General features: G+C 40.0%; 1 protein-coding gene across 1 annotated transcript in view; it reads right to left on the bottom strand.

The window, feature by feature from the left end:
- Positions 1–9,815: 9,815 nt before the first annotated feature.
- LOC126299100 (alkaline phosphatase-like) overlaps positions 9,816–19,667 on the bottom strand; it is a 233,252-nt gene continuing 223,400 nt past the window's right edge. The window contains exons 8-9 of the mRNA XM_049990774.1: positions 13,059–13,280; positions 9,816–10,119 (exon numbers count right to left, since the gene is read on the bottom strand). Of these exons, the coding sequence (XP_049846731.1) occupies positions 9,914–10,119; positions 13,059–13,280 (428 nt within the window). The 3' untranslated portion in view covers positions 9,816–9,913. The remainder of the gene's footprint in view (positions 10,120–13,058; positions 13,281–19,667) is intronic.

The raw sequence follows: 19,667 nt of genomic DNA, 5'->3' as shown, positions 1-19,667 counted from the left end.
CAATCATATACTTTTTTAGGTACATTAGTGTGTCAACAATAAATTTACACGGTAGAGGTAGTATATTCAGTGCTTTAAATATTGGTTTGCAGGACTGTCGAGCACCACTCCCTGTCATAATCCTAATGGCTCTTTTTTGTATTCTGAAAGTCCCTTGAGCTGCTGAGGAATTTCCCCAGAATATGAGTCTGTACCTGAGATGGGCATTGAAGTACGCATAATAGGCACACAATAGTCCCTGTTCATTTATGCATCGTTTGAGCACCCTAATAAGATAACAGCCCGTGCTCAGCTTGGCATTAATTTGTTCTATGTGTTTGTCCCATTTTAAGTCTCTTTGTATCCAGATACCGAGAAATTTTGTAGCCTCATCATTTGCAATAGGGTGTTGATTGATTTTTATTTCTAGATATATTAATGTGGTGTTTTGGTGGTTATGGAAATTTAAGGCTACTGTTTTGTTGTAGTTTATTATCAACTGATTTTCTGCTGTTCAATTACTTAGATGTTTTGTAATTGTGTTTACTTCTTCTTGTATATCTTCATTTTTTGCTGCTTTTACCAGTATTGTTGTGTCGTCAGCAAACAGTATTACTTTGTGGGAATCAATATGTTCTGTTGTGGGTCTTGAATGAAGACCTCTGGCACATTCTGATTTCTCCCTCTGTTTGGCTGTAGGGCATATTGGGACATGTCTTGGTTGAACAGTTTGGCATGACGTGTATTCTGGCTAAGAAATTTTTCACAACAGTGTCCTTGCATAAAGAATTCTCGGTTTTCTTGCTGCATCAGATTCGGATAAAATTCCAAGCTTTCAATGATAGACATCATCAGTGACTAAAACTGACTGTCATGAACTTTTATTTTCTTAGGGTTGAAGTACAATGTCATCAGTCTAACTGTCGTGACGTAGTAGTAAGACTTTCCTATACAGGGCGAGTCAAAAGTCCTTGGACACCTTAATACCTTCGAAGAGAAAAGGGAAAATTGAAATGTGATGATGGGAACATAGGTTTGACGTGGGGCCGCGACTTTTGGAGTGAATGCCATTCATGGCCGCCATCTTGAAATTCACCATTTTGGATACAAGTCATTTTTTTTTAAATGGGAAGGGGGGGGGGGGATGACACACCAAATAACACTCGTTTGAGCTCTGGAATTGAGTGGTGTAATTTGTTTTTGTCTATCTTGTACAGTTTAGAGGTTATTAATGTGGTTGCGGCGACTACAGTTGTGCATTGCATGGGATGGACAACACGTAGAACATGTGTTGTAGCAGTCGGTATGAAGGTAAATTTCCCAACTTTGAACATTAATAACCTCTAAACTGTACAAGACAGACAAAAAAATTACACCACTAAATTCCAGAGCTCAAGCGAGTGTAATTTGATGTGTCATAGACCCCTCTTCCCATTTTTTTAAAATGACTTTAATAAAAAATGGCGTATTTCAAGATGGCGGCCATGAATGACAATCACTCCAAAAGTTGCGGCCCCACATCAAACCTATGTTCCCATCATCACATTTCAATTTTCCCTTTAATCTTCCAACTTATGAAGGTGTCCAAGGAATTTTGACTCACCCTGTATTACAATGATATCATTGTATTGCATGTTGAAGGTGTGGCGGTGGGACTTGAAGTCCCATACTACTTTTCAGCTGTAGGAGCTCAATTTGGTTGCTAAGACGTTACACAACTACACTGGTAGTTATTGCAGTGGCTATACCAAGGATTTCAGATTACGAGTGGCAGTACGAAACTGTCACACTATGTGTGGCTATACCAGGGATATCATTAGCCACGGTCAATGATGATGGTAAGAGGAAGAGGGGTCAGTGCCAGTGCCGGGGAGCCATGATGCCAGTTTGTTGCGAGCCATTGACCACATCTCCACTTTGTTGTATAGTGGCCTCACCATGTCTTAAATGGTCATTTTTAGAATGACCATATTTGTCTCCTCATGCACGGTAAGAATGCTGGTGAGTGGAGGGGCATCCAGGCTTCACCAATGTACCTTATTCTGCAGGCGCTGTAGGGTCTGCATCTTGGAGGCACTAACTGTGGTCCATGCAGTTATAACAGAACGTCACCTTAAACCCTAAACTAGTATAGTAATACTCGATGCAGTAAATAGTTTGGAAGTAACCTATACTCCAATGTCCGATTTGAAGACTGTCAGATTCCATATATTTATCTTTATACACTTTAACCTTGTTTACGTGGCAATAGCGTGTACAACTTACGACTATTGAGTCGCATATAATAGTTTCCAAAGCACAATGAATATACCATTTAGCGTAACCTTGAAGCGTGCAGAAAACATTAGCTAGCCTTTTCTGTGCATTCCTCCACATTTAAACTAATGGCCCAAAACAAATTGGTAATTGTGTGAAACGTAAAATTATTTGTTTATGTAATTTCCTTACATATAATATTTAGTGTAAGTATTGTCCTTGGCTTCGAGTTTAACAACTCGAAAACACTTATCTTTATTCTGGTGGTTACGAGATGGATCTTGGGAACACGAGGTTCAGGGTCTTTTATCACTAGCGTTGGTTGGGTAAGGTTGTGATATAGATATGGCGGAAGATGCTTAATTGTAAATTTGGTGAAAGACAATAAGTTTCATTTTGGATTTGTGTAGAATTGTTGTTAAATGTGAGAAGATTGGTTGAATAGTGATGTGCATAAACTAAAATAACTCTTTTTCTCTAAAAGACAAAATACCACATGTTACCATACAAACCAGTTAGTCTCATCTTAACATAAAGAAAACAATGGGAACCTCTCAGCGGAATCACTCCTAGACTCAACAAACCCAATACATACTATGAAGACAATAACGAAGCCATAATTGTAAAAGCTAAGTACCAACACAGTTTGTACTTCTTAACGACCTCTGTCTAACTTTAAATTTGAACCTCTTGTACATTCTAAATTTACCATGATGGCCGGCCAGAGTGGCCGTGCTGTTCTAGGTGCTACAGTCTGGAGCCGAGCGACCGCTATGGTCACAGGTTCGAATCCTGCCTCGGGCATGGATGTGTGTGATGTCCTTAAGTTAGTTAGGTTTAATTATTTCTAAGTTCTAGGCGACTGATGACCTCAGAAGTTAAGTTGCATAGTGCTCAGAGCCATTTGAACCATTTGAACCTTAGTGGCCGACCGGTTCTAGGCGCTACAGTCTGGAACCGCACGACTGCTACGGTCGCAGGTTTGAATCCTGTCTCGGGCATGGATGTGTGTGATGTCCTTAGGTTAGTTAGGTTTAAGTAGTTTTACGTTTTATGGGACTGATGACCTCAGAAGTTAAGTCCTATAGTGCTCAGAACCATTTTGAACCAACACTGTTCGTACTTGTTAATGACCTCTGTCTAACCTTAAATTTGAACCTTCTGTACATAATAAATTTACCATGTGGCCAAAGGAGTAGGACTTGAATATGATTTAACTTATAGACAGTGCAACTTTAGGAAGGAAGAGGTCAGTTAAACAGTAAAGCTGTAGGTGAGAGAAGTGTGGACAACTGCAAGATATAGTTGATATCAGGTATCTATGTTCAGATCCTTGCTGATGAAGAGCAGGTACAATGCATTTGCCAACTTTAGGCCCTTTTGGGTGATGTACTCCACATCTTAGTGGAAGAGCAGTTTTTCATATATCTGGACTCCTAGGTATTTGGTATCTAGGGACCACTGGACCCCGATGTCTCGAATAGTGAGGGGCAGAGGACAGGGCGCCATTTGGTGAAACATAGTGCCATAGTTTTGGCAGCATTGAGTGCAATCAATGTTTTATTGCACCGGGTGGCAGTATGAGATCATTGGTATATCATTAACATATACTGGGTGTATCAAAAATGACCGGTATATTTGAAACGGCAATAAAAACTAAACGAGCAGCGATAGAAATACACCGTTTGTTGCAATATGCTTGGGACAACAGTACATTTTCAGGCGGACAAACTTTCGAAATCACAGTAGTTACAATTTTCAACAACAGATGGCGCTGCAAGTGATGTTAAAGATATAGAAGACAACGCAGTCTGTGGGTGCGCCATTCTGTACGTCGTCTTTCTGCTGTAAGCGTGTGCTGTTCACAACGTGCAAGTGTGCTGTGGACAACATGGTTTATTCCTTAGAACAGAGGATTTTTCTGGTGTTGGACTTCCACCGCCTAGAACACAGTGTTGTTGCAACAAGACGAAGTTTTCAACGGAGGTTTAATGTAACCAAAGGACCGAAAAGCGATACAATAAAGGAAATGTTTGAAAAATTTCAACGGACTGGGAACGTGACTGATGAATGTGCTGGAAAGGTAGGGCGACCGCGTACGGCAACCACAGAGGGCAACGTGCAGCAGGTGATCCAACAGCGGCCTCGGGTTTCCGTTCGCCGTGTTGCAGCTGCGGTCCAAATGACGCCAACGTCCACGTATCGTCTCATGCGCCAGAGTTTACACCTCTATCCATACAAAATTCAAACGCAGCAACCCCTCAGCGCCGCTACCATTGCTGCAGGAGAGACATTCGCTAACGATATAGTGCACAGGATTGATGACGGCGATATGCATGTGGGAAGCATTTGGTTTACTGACGAAGCTTATTTTTACCTGGACGGCTTCGTCAATAAACAGAACTGGCGCATATGGGGTACCGAAAAGCCCCATGTTGCAGTCCCATCGTCCCTGCATCCTCAAAAAGTACTGGTCTGGGCCGCCATTTCTTCCAAAGGAGTCATTGGCCCATTTTTCAGATCCAAAACGATTACTGAATCACGCTATCTGGACATTCTTCATGAATTTGTGGCGGTACAAACTGCCTTAGACGACACTGCGAACACCTCGTGGTTTATGCAAGATGGTGCCGGGTCACATCGCACGGCCGACATCTTTAATTTCCTGAATGAATATTTCGATGATCGTGTGATTGCTTTGGGCTATCCGAAACATACAGGAGGCGGCGTGGATTGGCCTCCGTATTCGCCAGACATGAACCCCTGTGACTTCTTTCTGTGGGGATACTTGAAAGACCAGGTGTACCGCCAGAATCCAGAAACAATTGAACAGCTGAAGCAGTACATCTCATCTGCATGTGAAGCCATTCCGCCAGACACGTTGTCAAAGGTTTCGGGTAATTTCATTCAGAGACTACGCCATATTATTGCTACGCAATGTTGGATATGTGGAAAATATCGTACTATAGAGTTTCCCAGACCGCAGCGCCATCTGTTGTTGACAATTGTAACTACTGTAATTTCGAAAGTTTGTCTGCCTGAAAATGTACTGTTGTCCCAAGCATATTGCAACAAACGGTGTATTTCTATCGCTGCTCGTTCAGTTTGTATTGCCGTTTCAAATATACCGATCATTTTTGAAACACCCTGTATGTTAAAGAGGATAGGAGACAACACAGAGCCTTGAGGAATACCCATCAATATGCATCACATACTAGAGCGTTTTCCTTGCTGAGTAATCTGCAAGGTCCTATCATGACAGAAATCATCCATGATCTTAATATAGATGTCCAAGATGGTTGGCTGCATCAGAATTTTGTATACGAGTACTCGTTCTACAGGTCCAGGAAAACCGCTACCACTGACATGGTGGAGTTAAAGCCCTTGCTGACATGTTCTGTGCTCCGAAGAATTTGTAGTTGATCTGACAGGTGTGAAGTGAACCTGAACTGTTCTGGACGGATTCTCCCAGCAGCTGCTAGAATCTGGGAAATGTGGTGAGGATCAAAGCTTGCAGGACCTTCGCCATGGTATTCAAGAGGGGGATGGGCCTGTTGTTGGTAGGGACCGAAGGATAGTTTGATGGCTTGGGAGTGCTATAAGTTTGACTTCCACTGCAGAAGGAAAAGGTCAGTCGTTTTATTTTATTTTATTTCATTTACACGTCAAGTTCCGTAGGGCCAAATTGAGGAGCAAATCTCCAAGGTTATGTAACGTGTCAGTACATGAAATTACAACGTAAAAGTAATAACAGATAAAAATAAAATGTTTATGAACCCGAAAAAAGTCAAGCCATAAGGTTAAGTAAACGCGATCAACAATACAAAAAGAATCAGCTTTAATTTTTCAAGGAACTCCTCGATAGAATAGAAGAAGTGACCCATGTGGAAAATCTTCAGTTTCGATTCGAAGGCACGTGGATTACTGTTTAAATTTTTGAATTCGAGTCGTAGATTATTGAAAATGGATGCAGCAGTATATTGCACACCTTTCTCCGCAAGAGTTAAGGAAGTCTGATCCAAATGCAGGTATGATTTCTGCCGTGTATTAACTGAGTGAAAGCTGCTTATTCTTGTGAATAAGCTAATATTGTTAACAAGAAATGACAGTGAAGAATGTATACAGGGTAGTCCATTGATAGTGACCGGGCCAAATATGTCACGAAATAAGCAGCAAACGAAAAAACTACAAAGAACGAAACTCGTGTAGCTTGAAGGGGGAAACCAGATGGCGCTATGGTTGGCCCGCTAGATGGCGCTGCCATAGGTGAAACGGATATCAATTGCGTTTTTTAAAAATAGGAACCCCCATTTTTTATTACATATTCGTGTAGTACGCAAAGAAATATGAATGTTTTAGTTGGAACACTTTTTTTCTCTTTGTGATAGATGGCGTTGTAATAGTCACAAACGTATAAGTACGTGGTATCACGTAACATTCCGCCAGCGCGGACGGTATTTGCTTCGTGATACATTACCCGTGTTAAAATGGACCGTTTACCAATTGCGGAAAAGGTCAATATCGTGTTGATGTATAGCTTTTGTGATCACAATGCCCAACGGGCGTGTGCTATGTATGCTGCTAGGTATCCTGGACGACATCATCCAAGTGTCCGGACCGTCGCCGGATAGTTACGTTATTTAAGTAAACAGGAAGTGTTCAGACACACATGAGAAGTCAACCACGACCTGCAACAAATGGCTGCTGTCGCAGCTAATCCGCACATCAGTAGCAGACAAACTGCACGACAATCGGGAATCTCAAAAACGTCGGTGTTGAGAATGCTACATCAACATCGATTGCACCTGCACCATGTTTCTATGCACCAGGAATTGCATAGCGATGACTTTGAACGTCGTGTACAGTTCTGCCACTGGGCACAAGAGAAACTACGGGACGATGACAGATTTCCTGCACGCGTTCTATTTAGCGACGAAGTGTCATTCATTAACAGCGGTAACGTAAACCAGCATAATACGCACTATTGGGCAACGGAAAATCCACAATGGCTGCGATAAGTAGAATATCAAATGGTTCAAATGGCTCTGAGCACTATGGGACTTAACTGCTGAGGTCATCAGTCCCTTTCAACTTAGAACTACTTAAACCTAATTAACCGAAGGACATCGCACACATCCATGCCCAAGGCAGGATTCGAACCTGCGACCATAGCGGTCGCGCGGTTCCAGCCTGAAGTGCCTAGAACCGCTCGTCCACTTCGGCCAGCCAAATAGAACATCAGCGACCTTGGCGGGTTAATGTATGGTACGGCATTATGGGAGGAAGGATAATTGGCCCCCATTTTATCGATGGCAGTCTAAATGGTGCAATTTATGCTGATTTCCTACGTAATGTTCTACCAATGTTACTACAAGATGTTTCACTGCATAACAGAATGGCGATGTACTTCCAACATGATGGATGTCCAGCTCATAGCTTCCGAGCGGTTGAAGCGGTATTGAATAGCATATTTCATGACAGGTGCATTGGTCGTCGAAACACCATACCACGGCCCACACGTTCACCGGATCTGACGTCCCTGGATTTCTTTCTGTGGGGAAAGTTGAAGGATATTTGCTATCATAATCCACTGACAACGCCTGACAATATGTGTCAGCGCATTGTCAATATATGTGCGAACATTCAGAAGGCGAACTACTCGCTGTTGAGAGGAATGTCGTTACACGTATTGCCAAATGCACTGATGTTGACGGATATCATTTTGAGCATTTATTGCAATAATGTGCTATTTACATTATCTGCTGTGATATGCCCAATTCATTCATGGCTTCAATAAACTTATTTATTTTTACGGTGTCATATGCTGCTTCAGAGTCAACAAATACTTGATGTATTTCTACACACACATAAAAAAGGTTTGCATTGCCTCATTTCCAAGAGTTCCGGAAGCTGTACAGAAAATTGGAATAGAGATCAACATAAACATCATTTCTGTCCGTTTTGTTTCTCATGAAAATCACACATTGCATGTTCTACCGCCATACAGTGAGACCTTCATAGGTGGTGGTCCATATTGCTGTACAGACTGGTACCTCTAATACGTAATAGCGTGTCCTCTTGCATTGACACGTGCCTGTATTAATCGTGACATACTACCCACAAGTTCATCAATGCACTGTTGGTCCAGATGGTCCCTCTCCTCGACAGCAATTTGGCATAGATCCCTCAGAGTAGTTGATGGGTCACGTGATCCATAAACAGCCCTTTTCAATTTATCCCAGGCATGTTCCATTGGGTTCACGTCTGGAGAACATGCTGTCCACTCTAGTCTAGTGGTGTCGTTTATCCTGAAGGAAGTTATTCTCAAGATGTGCACCATGGGGGAGCAAATTGTCTCCATGAAGACGAATGCCTCGCCGATATGCTGCCAATATGGTCGCACTATCCGTCGGAGGATGACATGCATGTATTGTACAGCCACTATGGCACCTTCCATGACCACCAGTGGCATACGTCGACCCCACATAATGGCACACCAAAACAGCAGTGAACCTCCACCTTGCTGCACTCACTGGACAGTGTGTCTAAGGCGTTCAGGCTGACTGGATTGCCTCCAAACACCATTGTCTGGTTGAAGGCATATACGACACTCATTAGGGAAGAGAATGTGATACCAATCCTGAGCGGTCCATTCAGCATGTTGTTGGGCCCATCTGAACCACACTGCAGGGAGTCATGTTTGCAAGGATGGACCTTGCCATGGACATTGGAAGTGAAGTTGGGCATCACGAAGCCTACTGCACACAGTTTGAGTCATAACACGACGTCCTGTGGCTGCACCAAAAGCATTGTTCAACATGGTGGTGTTGCTGTCAGCATTCCTCCGAGCCATAATCAATAGGTAGCGGTCATCCACTGCAGTAGTAGCCCTCAGGCGGCCTAAGCGAGGCATGTCATTGATATTTCCTGTCTCTCTGTATCACCCCCATGTCCGAACAACATTGCTTCGGTTCACCGTGAGACTCCTGGACACTTCCCTTGTTGAGAGCTCTTCCTGGCACAAAGTAACAATGCAGACCGATCGAACTGAGGTATTCACCATCTAGGCATGATTGAACTACAGACTACGGACCCCCTCCATCTAATAGGCACAGCTCATCCATGTTTGTTTACATCTTTGGGCAGGTTTAGTGACATCTCTGAACAGTCAAAGGGACTGTGTCTGTAATACAATATCCACAGTCAACATCTATCTTCAGGAGTTCTCGGAACCGGGGTGATGAAAACCTTTTTTTGATGTGTGTATATTGTATTCCTTTCGTTTTTCTGTGAATATTTGGCCAGTAATTGATTTGCCAAATGTAAAGCCTGTCTGATATCTCCCAATTATTTTTTCTGCAAGAGGTTACTGTAGCTACACTGTAACCTACAATACAAAATGTTTCATATGAAGAGAAGTAATGGTGAGGATATTCTTAAGGTTCATAATAGATATATTTTACAATTTGGAAATAAAAATACAGGAATGAAAGTTTGTGCTGTACACATTAATTACCAAGTACCAGAAGAAACAACTTACCATTAGTAATAGGAAATATTTCTTAACAGAAGATGCTTAATGTCTGCTCAGGAACCGTTTATTACAATTAAAAGGAACAATAAAATAAAAAAGTAGAGAATTGGAATATTTTAACAATTAAAATCTTATTTATTACTTTCATTCAGAATTAAAATTTATCAACATTAAACAGAATCTAGATTGAATTAGGTATGTGACAACCATCAGTGCTGCATTCAATTTCAAATTTGATACACCACGATTGTGTGGAATGTCAGCATATGGTCCAATTCGTGCTGCATAACCCATGACGTGTGCAACGTAGTGTTGTTCATGGGAAGTATGGAAGAGGTGAGCCATTGGCCCTAAGAGGAAAACAGGAAAAAAAAATAATATTTTTTGTTGGTGATCCATGGAGATTAATCAAAAATATAAATTCTAAGTTCAGCAAACAATTTCAAGACATAAAATCTTATTAAAAAAAAAAAAAACAACAAAAAACAAAAAAAACAGAGATTTAAAGCACAATAGTCGTGTGGAAATGTCTTCTTATCATATGCCAAAGCTGGAAGCAACAATGAACTACATACTAATCTTCAACTTTTCAAATTGGCTGTTCCTTCATCAGAAGTAGAGGCCTTTTTATGGGGCGCAGAAAATTCCATCAAGTGTTTTTTCCCCTAACAGTAATTTGGCATCTTTTTAAATTCATTGTTGCCCTCAGTTAATGGGATAACAAATTAAAAACACAAGCTTTTAAAATAGCAAATAATCAATTCTTTCAAATAATGTAAGTGTCAAAATGACATTAAAAAAATCTAACCTTGAACCTACAAAGCAATTCAGTACCAAAAATGATTAATGAGCCTTTAATGACAAAGTGGCCACCTAAATTTAATTGTACTGAAAACCGTTTACTTTATTCATTGGTGTTGCAGTTGAATAAAAATTAGGAGGTTTGTCTTTCACGAGATGACTTTGAATACTGATGTCCTGCTGGTATCTATGCTCTCTGTCAGATCAGCTGATTGGTGGTAGTAATTATTACACATGGCGCGCAGTGTTATTCTGATTTATCTATTTATGAAGTTATATGTAATTACAGCACATATCAGTATCTTGTAATTGATTACAATTGTTGTTTCCACTTTTGCAGATATGGTGAGAGCATGCGTGAGTGTTTCTGGTTCTTGAATTTATGGAAACTACTTGATAACTAATCTTGAGAAAGTTTTAAGTAAATTCATGAAAATAAGATGCCACTAACCAAGGCTTCACAAATTTTTAAAATATTTGAAGGAGCTCAATCTAGCAAAATGAAAAATAAACATAAAAACTGGCAGACAAACAATTTTTACTGCTGATGAAGAAAAGTGATTGTGTGATTCAAATAGGTGCCTGAGGTTTCCCATTAGTCTTGTTGGACATAACGTTAACAATTAAAATGATGGTGGACAGAATGAGATGGATAGGAGCAACCTTTAGGCCTATCAATATTCCTGGCAAGGAGTGGGGTAATTCATTGGTAATAGTCACAAGGCATTGTTATCAATGAGGCAATGTGGCAACATAAATCCAGACAGAGGGTCTCTTACTAGAGAATTTGTTGATAAATATTTTGAAAACCTAAAAGGTCAATGGATGGTGTACCAACAGAATGCATTACAAATGTTGATGAAAAGAACTTGTCTGGTGACTCAGAATGTAAGACTGCACTTATTAAATGTAGCAATAATTATCCTGATAAGGTAATGAAACACTCCCAAACTGCAATCTCTGTCACATTCTGTTGCACAGCTACAGGTACTTTACTGCTGGTATATGTTGTCCATAAGTCAAAAAATATGTGGTCCTTCAAACAGTTGGTTTGATGGGCAATTCTTCACTGTGCACTTGCCTCATGCTAAAGGACATACTGGTCCAGAGGTGATTATCAGAGATAATCTCTCAAGTATTTTTCAGTTAAAGTCATGAAAGCTGCTAATGATAATAATATTTGCTTTGTCTGCTTATCTCTTAATTGCACTTAGACTTTGAAAGTCAATAGCAAAATAGAGAACAAAATCAGGGATAAATAACAATTTACCAAAAAAATGTTTTCCCTCCCTTATTAAGACAAACATTGACTCTAGTTGAAGTCACATCTTCTGCAAATTAGATTTCTGGATAGTGATATTCTTCTCCTGGACAAGCATATAACAAGGAAACCACCTGAAAAACTGTGCCAATCTACTACTGATCAATTTCACTGATCAGGCACAAGCTTCCTCATGCCAACATCTAGTTTTGTTATGGGAGACGGTCATCTATCAAAACAGCTGCATATACCTTGCTCTTCATAAGATGGAAAAAAGAAAGGATAGGAGAATTTCAGAATAATACATAAATGATAATCAGCTGAATGATGACATTCCGTATAAACTAAGTGCTAGTGGTGACAGTGGAGAGCAAGAGAGTTATTGACAGTACTTAACTGAAGAACATGAAGCAGAGCAACAAGCTGACAGGCACTTATATAATGTACAAAACTGTGCATAAAGGGAAATATGTCCTTCTGTTTGCTGGGAAGAAAACTATAAAATATTTTGTTGGACTACTGAGCAGTGAAGATGAAATTAAATTCTTGAGAAAATGGCACTGAAAACTGGAATCAAACAGTCTTTTTTGTTTGTCTTAATGTACCTGATGCATCAGGTGTTGTAAAAGATGATCTTTGCAGAGTTTCTCTTGAGCCTAAAGTGGATAGGAGGGGAAGACTGTCTTTTGGTGTTGTATTTGGTAGTTATCTTAAATCATTCATATATTTTATATAGTTATCTTATATCATGCTTTGCTGCCGCGATCTATGGCCATTTTATAAATAATATTTTACTTCTTTTGCTGAATGTGCTTTAATAATATGAGTGAAACTGATTCTGAAAGCCCTATTTTGGAATATATTGTACCTTTAATTACCTAACATTTGTTTTCCAGAATAACAAAATGTAGTCATAAAGGTGTCAACTATTTTTGTTCTATTGAAGGAAATGACAAATAATAATAATAATAATAATAATAATAATAATAATAATAATAATAATAATCAAGACTGTTAAGCAAGTTATCTAAAACTGCTTTTATACACAACAAAATATTCTCTTGCTCATGAGAGGGCGTCATTGAACAACAGTAGCTGGGACTTGCAGAGAATAGAAAAATAATTCCATTTCCAAAATGACCGTGACCAGCATGTGACTTTGAACACTGGAAAAGATAAACAAAAAGACAAAAAGGTGTGGTTAATTCATGATAATGATTAACTTACCAGCTGCATATAAAGTAACATCTCCTCCTCCATGTGATGCTTCATCTGTTAAAATTGCTGCCTGCTGGTGGTAATCAAAACTTGTGTAATCATGGTTTTCAGGGTTGTCACGAATTACTTCAGTTCCATTTACAACAGTATAATTAAATGCAAGATTGCTTCCAGTTGAATATGTTAGTATTGTATATGGAATATTGTCAACCGCTGACTTCTTAGCTATACCTAAAAATGAAAATTTTGTACAAGCCCTTTCTTACTAATTGTGTAATTATAAAATATGTACATTTCATCTACCCACAAGAAAACACCCAAAGCAGATTCAAATCATGTGATATACTACTTTAAATATGCTGGTCAGTGTAATTACATTATTGTTGCACCATTCATATGTGTGTATTGAGTTACAAAGGAATTGTCTGAGAAGAAGAGATGTAACTTGTTAAAGGAGCAAAAGTATGGGAAGATATATTGTGAAATAGCCCTGTGACTCTTTCTGCATGTATTCTATGAATGTTTATGATCAGTTAATAATGGTGCAATAAAATTTCACATAAAATAAATTAAAATTAAATAAGTAAATACTAGACACTCAAAGAAATGATCAGTTTGCCTAATGCTGAGGGTCTTTTGGTGATAGTAAACATAAAGTTGTCATCACCTGAAGATTGGTTTGAACACCACAGTGCTTTACTAGGCATGGTGCAATCTGAGCTATTATGCTGTTACCTTCCTCTCACCTTTGAAATGATTTACCCAGCCTGTTACTGGTCTACTTCATAGATGGCAATTCTAGTGCAGTTTTAGAAATGACTGATAAAGTTTTCATGAAAATTAATAAATGATCCTTAACTAACTCGTAGTCATTAAACTCTGAAAACAATCTCAATGTATTTATAGTATACAGTTCAAAGCTTATAAGTGATTTCTGCCCAGAATATGCTTCAGATATAAGGGTGCAGAGCTAGAAGTGGTTGGTAATGTGTGGGATCACATATTGCCAACATTGTTTCAAGTACTCTGCAGACGTTTTGCTGGGAAGCCATTACACAGCCTCCACTCAGCTCTGATCTCCTGATCTCTCCCTACACAATTTGCTTATATTTGGAGCCCTGAAGAAAGCCATTAATGGCTGTCGATTTGCTTCTGATGAAGAGGTACATGCCTGGGTACAATCATGTGCTACTGTAAATATTTTTCCATGAGGCAGTGACTGTCTTGTATCACAGTGGGATAAATGTATTAAATTATAGTTATTACCTTTGAAATAATAAACAGTTTACTTTTCTTCCATCTGCCTCATTTTAATTTGATTGCCCTTATATTATGTGCATTATGGATCCTGTTGGACATAGGGTCACATAAAAATAAATAACGCTGTCATATTTAACTTATTTCCATTCCATAATTCCACATTTAATTTTGTAATGTTATATTGTGTTTGATCTTAGAATTTTAGTGAGTTATATAGGATGATAAACCTATTTGTAGATGTAAGTGACATGTGCTATTGAGAACAATTATCTGTTTAAGATTTATGCACTAGATTATCATTAACAGTGGATCTAATAAACTCACAGATGCTGTACAGAGCCTGACATGATTCCATTCGACCTATGGCCCAAATATGAATGGAAGAGGAAAATCTCCTAATAAATGATACAGTGGGAATTACCCTTTGCTATGCCCTTCACGGCACTTTGTAGAGGACTGATGTACATGTGCTGTATGTAAATGTAGACTCTTGAGACTGTGCTGAATATTAGTGATTTAAATTGCTGTTTAACACCTCTAAAACCAATTACTACACCAATTTTTAGCAGATGCATGTCACTTGAATGGTGGCAATGTTCACCACTTAACATTTTCTTTCACTGTCTCTTATTTTGACCACTGTCTTGTCAACAGGGACTTCCTCCACACAAAGGTATGTGCCACTGACAGCATCAACATATGACCAAATTTTTGGAGTGTTTGAAGAGGTCTTACAATAGCAGTTTTAAGGAAACAAACCATCTTGAACTTTGAAAATGTTTTTTTACAAATACACACACCAAAAAAGGTTTTGCATCACCCCAGTTCCCAGACCGGAAGATAGACATTGATTGTGGATATTGTATCGCAGACAGTCCCTTTTACTGTTTAGAGATGTCACTAAACCTGCACAAAGATGTAAAAAACCATGCATGAGTAATGCCTATTAGATGGAGGGGGTTTGACAGCCAATCAGTTCCAGTCATTCCACCAGCTAGGAGGTACACAACACGTCTGTAGTTCAACCATGCCTTGTCAGTCAATACTGTCATTTGATTGTGTCCACATTGTTACTTTGTGCCATGAAGTGCTCTCAACAAGGGAAGTGTTGTTCGGACACCAAGGAGATACATGCTAAGTGGACTGCTCAGGATTGGCATCATGTTCTCTTCACCAATGAGTGTCGCATATGCCTTCAACAAGACAATCGTTGGAGACATGTTTGGAAGCAACCCAGTCAGGCTGAATGCCTTAGACACACTCTCCAGAGAGTGCAGCAAGGTGGAGGCTCCCTGCTGTGTTGGGGTGCCATTAAGTGGGGCTGACATATACCGCTCATGGTCATGGAAGGAGCCATAACGGCTGTGTGATACATGAATTCCATCCTCCGACTGATGGTTCAACCATATGTGCAGCATATTGGTGAGACATTCGTCTTCATGGATGAAAATTCATGCACCCATGATGCACATCTTGTGAATGACTTCCTTCAGGATAGTGACATCGCTCGACTAGAGTGGACAGCATGTTCTCCAGACACGAACCCTTTTAAACATGACTGGGATAGATTGAAAAGGGCTGTTTATGGACGACATGACCCACCAACCACTCTGAGGGATCTACGCTGAGTTGCCATTGAGGAGTGGAACAATCTGGACCAACAGTGCCTTGATGAACTTGTGGATAATGTGCCATGATGAATACAGGCATGCATCATTGCAAGAGGATGTGCTACTGGATATTAAAGGTACCGGAGTGTACAACAATCTGGACCACCACCTCTGAAGGTCTCACTATATGGTGGTACAACATGGAATGTGTGGTTTTCATAAGGAACAAAAAGGGCAGATATGATGTTTATGTTGATCTCTATTCCAATTTTTTGTACAGGTTCCGGAACTCTCAGAACTGAGCTGACGCAAAATTTTTATTGATGTATGTACATAGTCTTTCCAGCTGTAGGGTAATGTAAGTGAACATTTAAAACTGCAACATCAGGGTGGATGGCAAAAAACAAAATTTTACTTTTGTGCAAATACAGTATAGTAGAAAGGTCACATTGTAAAGTTTGTAGGGGATTTGTAGGTACACAGAGCTACCAAATATGGCAGTAACAATAGTTCTAACCTGGCAGGCACTGACTTCCACTAAGCTGGGATGGCAGATACAGGTATGGCATTCTCACTGCTTCTACTCTGCAGCAGTGTTTATCAATCAGAGTGGTTGGTGAATGATGGCAACCCATGACCAGATGTCTCTAGGGGTGAGAGATCTAGAGAACATGCTGGCCAGGGCAATGACTGAATACTCTCTGTTTTGAAATAGGTCAGGACATCAAATGAAGCAATAGGAAACTGACACAGAATGAACGCATCCGAAGTGTAATATCAGATGTAGGGGAGAACAAGGTGTGACAGTGTTCTGTACCCAGTGGCATCCCATACCATCAAACCAGGCACTGGATCTGTATGATGATAATGCATGCAGTGCACATAGCATTGTTCACTCTCCTTCGTACTTCTACACATGGATACATATATTGTGATGCTCTATGCAAAACTGGGACTCATTTGAAAAGAGAAAATGGAGACACTCCTTTGTCCTGTGTTGACACAGAGTGCATCACAGTTGTTGCACCTTTCTTTGCTCTCAAATATTTCCTCATATACTGAAAAATGTGGTATTACATGTACCTATTTTGTGTAGTTGTTTTAAAATACTAATCATTTGCATATCCAAGCACATACAGCAGTTCATAAAAATTTGGCATTTGTTTCATGCTGTCTTCATGATGATGCAATTTAGTGGTCAGCAATATAGTCCGGTTCACAAGGAATGAGATGGTGAGTTTGGAGCTGGTAGGACATTGGCTGAGTTACCTTTCCATTGCGGCAATGTCATTGGCACGATGGAGGGTGATGTGTAGGAAAATGGATTCAATAGGAATCCAGGTGGTAATAATATTGGATGGTTGATAGTCAAGGAACTTGTTTGTGTCATTAATATGGGAAGCTAGGCTGCAGGCAATTGGTTTGACATAAAACTCCACACCTCTAATTGCTCCATTCAAACCTCTCTCCAAACCAAGCCTGTTCCCTATCAAAATTACCTGCATTTTGATAGCTGCCATCTGTTTCACACCAAAAAAGTCACTTCCATTTAATCTGGCCAACCATGGATGTCACATCTGCAGTGGCAGTCAATTGCTCAGCCAGTTTGTTGAGGGTCTTGCTAAGGCCTTCAGAGACAGGCTGCAGTACTGGCACAATGAAGTCTCCTGGGACAATTTAGTGATACAGGTATGTTTTTGTGTGTATGTATGTGTACTCTATAGCTCTTGAAAAAAGATTCATCCAAAATCTAGCAAAGTTCTCAGTCTTGTTTCTGTATCTTTTGATGTCTGAGCTCCTGTACTATTTGGTGAGTTGTAAGCTTTACTCATTAAATTCTTTATATTACACCATGACTTTTGATTAGCATCTGCAAATGGGCTATAACATTTTCAGATTTTGTTAAGTGCACAATTTTACATTTCTAAACATTTAGAGCAAGCCGACAATCTTTGCACAACTTTGAAATCTTGTAAAGATCTGGCAGAATATCTGTGCATATTTTTTGGGTAGTACTTCATTGCAGATAAACACAACATGAACAACAAGTCTGAATTTACTGGTATTATTATCTGCCAGTTTATTAGCATATGACATATAGCAGAAGTCTCAGCACATAACCTGAGGCACACTTGAAATTACTTCTGTATCTGTTGATTACTCTCCATTCAAGATAACATATGGAGTTCTCTAGTATTAATAGTAACAGTTTTATTTGTCAGTCGATCATTCAGTACAATAGTATCAGACATGTCACGTTTACATGGAGTTTAAAAATTTCACAGTTAAAAGTTTGAAAATCACGCAATTACATAAATATATCAATAAAGCTGTCGGTATATCCGGGTTACTGGCCATCACTACCCAGGAATTCACTACTTGTGCATAAACACACTTTAATTACAAAATAATCACTGCTAATACAGAACAATAGATCTTACATCACTGCGACTGGAACAAGAGTACCAAAAACAATCAGTCTCAAAGAACTTCTACATCTCCCTGGCTGATCCTCTCATCTCAATTGGTGGTGGGTGCCACAGAGGACAACACTCCCCCCCCCCCCCCCCCCCTTCTCTGGTAATGCAGACACAGGGGCAAGGAGATGGAAGGGATCCCATTGAGGTCCATTGCCCTCGATCCTGGCATTGATGTTGGCATCACCCACATTCAGTGGGATCTCAAATAAGCATAGGAACATTACATGTGGTGTCGTACCGTTGTCAGTCATGCATAGGCTTAGAGAACATGGAGAGAGTGTTGTCATGCAGGTGAATTGTCGGTGTGCTGCACAATGATGGAAGATGTTAATGCTAAACATCACATCTGATGCTTACAGTGGTGAATGGTCTGCATGCTTTCCTGGTAAGCTGTCACCAATCCAAGGTTTGATGGTAGTTTGTGCTGTAGTGGGTGAGGTTTGTACTAGAAAGGAGGTCGCACTGAGAAGAAGGATGGAATCACGAGTCTGAAAGAGCTTCACATTTCGCTGACTGTGTAAAAGGTATATCTGCTGGACCGACATTGTTTAATTTCCACACACACTTCACCCTGTTTATAGAAATACTCTGGCATTTATTGTTCAGTATGATGTCCACTGTGTTGTTGGACCTGGCCAGGACATGGCGTGGACCAAAGTAAGATGGCTACACAGCTGGCCTGATCAAGTAAACTCTGAGCATAATGAATTTGCAGTTAGCTAGTGTGTTGTGGATGAATGTTTGCGAAGCTGAATGTAGGTAGGGTAGAGGCATGTGCAGTCTGGAAATATGGCATTAAAACTTTCCAACCAATGCCGGTAATTTGGCTGAAGGCGTGGTTGATGAGTCACTGACAAACTCGGTTGGGAGAGCGAATTGTTCCCTACAAAGTACTTCTGCCAGTGAAGCCTTAAGATCATTCTTATGCATGACACAGATTCCTAGTAGTATCCAGTTTAGCTCAAGTCCACGGCTCCTTGTGATACATGAGTGTTGTCTTTAACATACAGTACCATCATTCTACAATTCTGTTGCTCTGTGGGTCATAAGTGGTGGTATGGAATTTAGTCATGCTGCACAAGGAGTATAGTTTTTCAAACAGCTGGGACTTGAACTGCTGACCCTAGCTGGCTGTGAATGAATATGGACACCAAATCTCATGGTCCACATGTTAATAAAAGCTACAGAATTGCCAGAAATATCTCTCCAAGGGGCATGGCCTCCACCCATTGCATACTTCTATCAATAGTCAACATTACATATCTGTA

Source organism: Schistocerca gregaria, chromosome X, assembly GCF_023897955.1.
Source record: "Schistocerca gregaria isolate iqSchGreg1 chromosome X, iqSchGreg1.2, whole genome shotgun sequence".
NCBI classification, from domain to species: Eukaryota; Metazoa; Arthropoda; class Insecta; order Orthoptera; family Acrididae; genus Schistocerca; species Schistocerca gregaria.
This window is presented reverse-complemented; position numbering and strand designations above follow the sequence as displayed.